This window comes from Malurus melanocephalus, unplaced genomic scaffold (assembly GCF_030028575.1).
Source record: "Malurus melanocephalus ecotype Western Australia unplaced genomic scaffold, MMel_1.1 scaffold_1424, whole genome shotgun sequence".
Taxonomy (NCBI): domain Eukaryota; kingdom Metazoa; phylum Chordata; class Aves; order Passeriformes; family Maluridae; genus Malurus; species Malurus melanocephalus.
The window spans coordinates 31,866-35,851 of record NW_026624656.1 but is presented as its reverse complement, the minus strand read 5'-3'; the positions used below and the strand labels follow the sequence as shown (position 1 = coordinate 35,851).

The window sequence follows — 3,986 nt, the reverse complement described above, 5'->3', positions numbered from 1 at the left end:
GGGAGAGAAACTGCAGAGCTCCAGTGCTGAGAAAGGAAACTTGTCACCGTTAATTTCTGAGTTTGGGTTTTTTTGGGGATTGTTTTGTTTGAGATGATTGTTTTCCTTTGAGATGATTGTTTTCCTTTGAGATGATTGTTTTCCTTTGAGATTTCACTTTCCCTTCAGTGCAATCCTGTCCCTTGCTGGCATTCATTAAATAAAGGCCACTGCTCCAATAACACAGTGCTTAAACTGTGTTAAACTTAACTCCATAGAAACACCTCAATGCTTTAAAGAAACTCCCGTTCCTGGTCTGGGGAAAGATTTTCACTGCACAGAGCAACTTCAGCAGCATTTATTAGTGAGCCTCTGACTTTAACATTATGCATTTGTTACTTTTTCAGGTGTTAAAAATGAGCTACAACAAGGTCAGAGTGCTCCAGCAGGACGTGTTTCASGGCCTGAGCAGCTTGGTGCGGCTGCACATGGACCACAATCAAATCGAATTTGTGCATCCCTATGTTTTCCATGGACTCACCTCCTTGAGATGGGTGCACCTGGATGGGAATCTCCTTCAGCAGCTGCACCCGGACACTTTTGTCACCTTGCACTACAGTCAGATATTTCAGATCTCCTTCCTGAGGCACATCTCCCTGGCTGACAACGCTCTGACCTCGCTCCCAGCAGAAATGTTTTCCTACATGGCAGAGCTCGAGAGCCTTTACCTGCACGGGAACCCGTGGAGCTGCGACTGCAGCCTGCGGGGATTTGCAGAGTGGGCTCGGGACAGACCAGGTGAGAGCAGGGATTTGTTTGTGCTCCTTCACCCTGACACAGCGAACTGTTCTTTATTCTTCTGTTTATTCTCCCAGAAAAGACTGGAACACGATGGGATTTTTGTAGGTGTGTGTTATCAGGATAAAGAGATTAATTCCACTCAGTTTCCCCGATTAAATCAATCCAATGGCCTTAATGCATTCTCCTGTACACCAGGAGAACCCACAGGGAATAAACAAACTTTTATGGAACTAGCAAAAGCATTTTTTTAAAAGATTTTTTTAAAAAGCAAAGAAGGAGCTCAGGATTTCAGGACTTTCTCTGCTGCTGCTCACGTGCCACTTCMGGCTCTGGTTTYATTTGATATTTTGGTTTTATAKAAAAGAATCACTTTGGTTTTATATAAAAGAATCACTTTRGTTTTATATAAAAGAAYCACTTTATTAGTAGCTATGCATCATTTTTAACACTTTAGCTTTCAGCATGAAAAACACTGAAGTTTTTTTTCCTTTCAGATGTTCTCAAGTGCAGAAAAGAGAGAATCTCCGGTGCCCAGCAATGCCCGGTCTGTGCCAGTCCCAAAAACCACAATGGGAAAAGTGTAGCGGATCTCCCTCCCGCATCTCTCACCTGCTTCAAGCCCGTCATTGACGACTCCCTGAAATCCAGGAACCTGACGCTGCCGGACGATGGGGATTTTTTGGGTTTYGCGTCTCCCAGGGATTTCCTGGCTCCCATAGGATCTGTGGTTTTGAACGTGACYGACCAAGCGGGCAACCGMGGCMACCTGGYTTGCCAGGTCCAGAAACCGAGAGARACCTCTCCTGCCTCATTTSAGCAGGAAGGCAGCAGCACYGTGCTCAAAAGCTCCTTCTCAGCGTTCCTGGTGTGCGGAATTGGTGACGGGGACATCCAGCAGCTCTGGAGCATCCTGGCGCTGTACAGCACCTCTCCCGTGAAACTGGAGAGAACCACGGATGGCGCAGCTTCGGGCAGGCACAGATACAAACAGATCCACCCAGAGAAGGATGAGCTCTTCACCAATATCGAGGCTGAGCTGCGAGCCGAGCCGGGCTGGCTGGCACAGAACAGAGTGACCCTGCAGCTGGACAGGACGGCCACCACGCTGAGCGCGCTGCACCTCCGCTACTCCGCCGATGTGCAGATCAGGCTGCCCGGTGACAGCACGGCCCCGGTGACCAAGGACTGGGTCACCATCTCCAGGGACAGCAGCACGCCCAGGGAGCACACGGTGCTGGTGGGGGACRGCGTGGAGCTGGGGTGCCGGGCCAGGGGACACCCCGCACCCACCACCGAGTGGGTCCTGTCCGACGGCAGCCGAGCGCGGGCGCCGCACGTCAGCGAGGACGGGAGGAYGGCGGTGCTGGGCAGCGGGAGCCTCACCCTGCGCTCGGCAGACACCTTCGACTCGGGGCTGTACCGCTGTGTGGTCACCAACGGCCGCGACACCGCCGCGCTGGCGCTCCGGGTCACCGTGCTGGAGCCGCGCCTGGAGCGCCGCGATGTGAACGGAGCGCGGCTCTGGGCTGCTCCGGGCAGCACTCTGCACCTCCCCTGCACCGCCACGGCCGCTCCCGACCCTGCCTTCACATGGGTGCTGCCTGAGGGGTCAATCCTCCGCCRCTCTGCGGGGAACAARGAGGTTCTTGCCAACGGCACCCTGAGRATTCGCGGGGTGAGCGAGCGGGACRCSGGCTTCTTCCGATGCGTGGCRGCCAACCCGTACGGTGCYGACCTGCTGGTGTTCCAGGTGATGGTCAGGAGGGGTGGAACTGCTGCCAGGAGAAAGCAGGGGGCTGAGGGAGATGGGGAAGAGGGCTCTGGAGGTGCAGGGCTGGGCTCTGCCGCGGCACGGAGCCGAACCTCAGACACCCCCAGAGCTCACGGGGAGCCCAGCAGCCGGGGCGCCCGTCAAAGGAACGGCCACGGGAACACCCCTCACCAGCCCTACAGCGACAGGACGGGCTGGCAGCTCAGGGGACAGCGCAGACAGTTTGTGTCCTCGGGCAGGAGAGCCGATCCGCAGCGCTGGGCAGCCTTGGTGGAGAAAACGCGGAGGAACCGCACGGCCACGGACAGAGGAGGAGATGGGACAGCAGAACCGCCCGTTCATGTCCAAAAGATCTCAGAGGCACCCGAGGATGGGGAGGAGACATCTGGGGATCTCATATCTCCRGAGGAATTCATGATTCCAGCAACAGAGAGATCGCCGGGGTTTGCTCTGGGGACAGCGACAGAGCTCACGGTCACTGCAGGGCCCCAGGAGCCCCCAAATCGGGGTGGGAAAATCCCCCTCCTGCTCGCAGAAACATTGACCCCTCTACCCTCTCCTCCTGCGGCATCGGGCAGCGGAAAGCCTCAAACAAAACCTACAGTGAGGTGGGAAAGATCTGGCGGGAGTCAAGTGTCAGGAAATGGTGCAAAACAAACAAGTGAAGCAAGTGGGACAGCCACACTCTCCCCTGCTGTGCAAAGGGCGATATATTCTGAGGAAAGCAATAACCAGAATCTGAAATTTGTGACACCTACGACACGAGCAGCAGGCACTGGCGAGGCTGGAACACCCCAAAACTCAGCAGACAATTCACGTATTTTCACTGAGGCTGTTGCTGAGGTTTCCACCACAGCAGAGCAGCAGGTCCCCGTGGTGACAGTCAGCACACAAAGCCCTGAGTCTGGCCCCGTTTATTTTCATGGTGCTCAGAGAGGAGGAACCCCAAAGCCACCACCGGCCTCGACTGTCCCTTCCCATCAGCAAACCCGGCTTTTCCAGCACATCCCAACTCAGCCGCCCCAGCTCCAGCAGCGCCGCGGGAGACGAAGGAAAATTTCAGGGCGAAGACGAATTGTTAGACCAGGACGTGTCCCRGGTGTGAGGCCGACAGTTATTGCTCCTAAAACTGACCCCAAAATCACCAAATCKAAAATATTCCGAGGGGGAGGAAGGMGAGGCCAGAGGAGGAAGAGGCCTCCCAAAACTGCTGCCCCACAGCGTGTGACTGCAGCCACCCCTGCMGGGAGCAGAGCCACCCCCACGGTGACAGCAGTGACACCGCCAGCGGTGTCCCCAAACCCTGCAGAGCCTCCCCCTGGCAGGGTCAGCGCCATCCCCATGACCAAAGCCCCGTCCCTGCGTGTCCCTGCCACCCCCGGGGCACCTCAGCCCGGGAGCACGGCGGCCACAGAGCCGCTGGTCACCCAAAGGA

The 3,986-nt window shown here is 56.1% G+C and overlaps 1 protein-coding gene across 1 annotated transcript in view; it reads left to right on the top strand.

The window, feature by feature from the left end:
• IGSF10 (immunoglobulin superfamily member 10) overlaps positions 1-3,986 on the top strand; it is a gene marked incomplete at its 5' end in the record, with an annotated part of 10,645 nt that overhangs the window by 734 nt on the left and 5,925 nt on the right. Inside the window, 2 exons of the mRNA XM_057387891.1 lie at positions 387-777; positions 1,275-3,982. Of these exons, the coding sequence (XP_057243874.1) occupies positions 387-777; positions 1,275-3,982 (3,099 nt within the window). The remainder of the gene's footprint in view (positions 1-386; positions 778-1,274; positions 3,983-3,986) is intronic.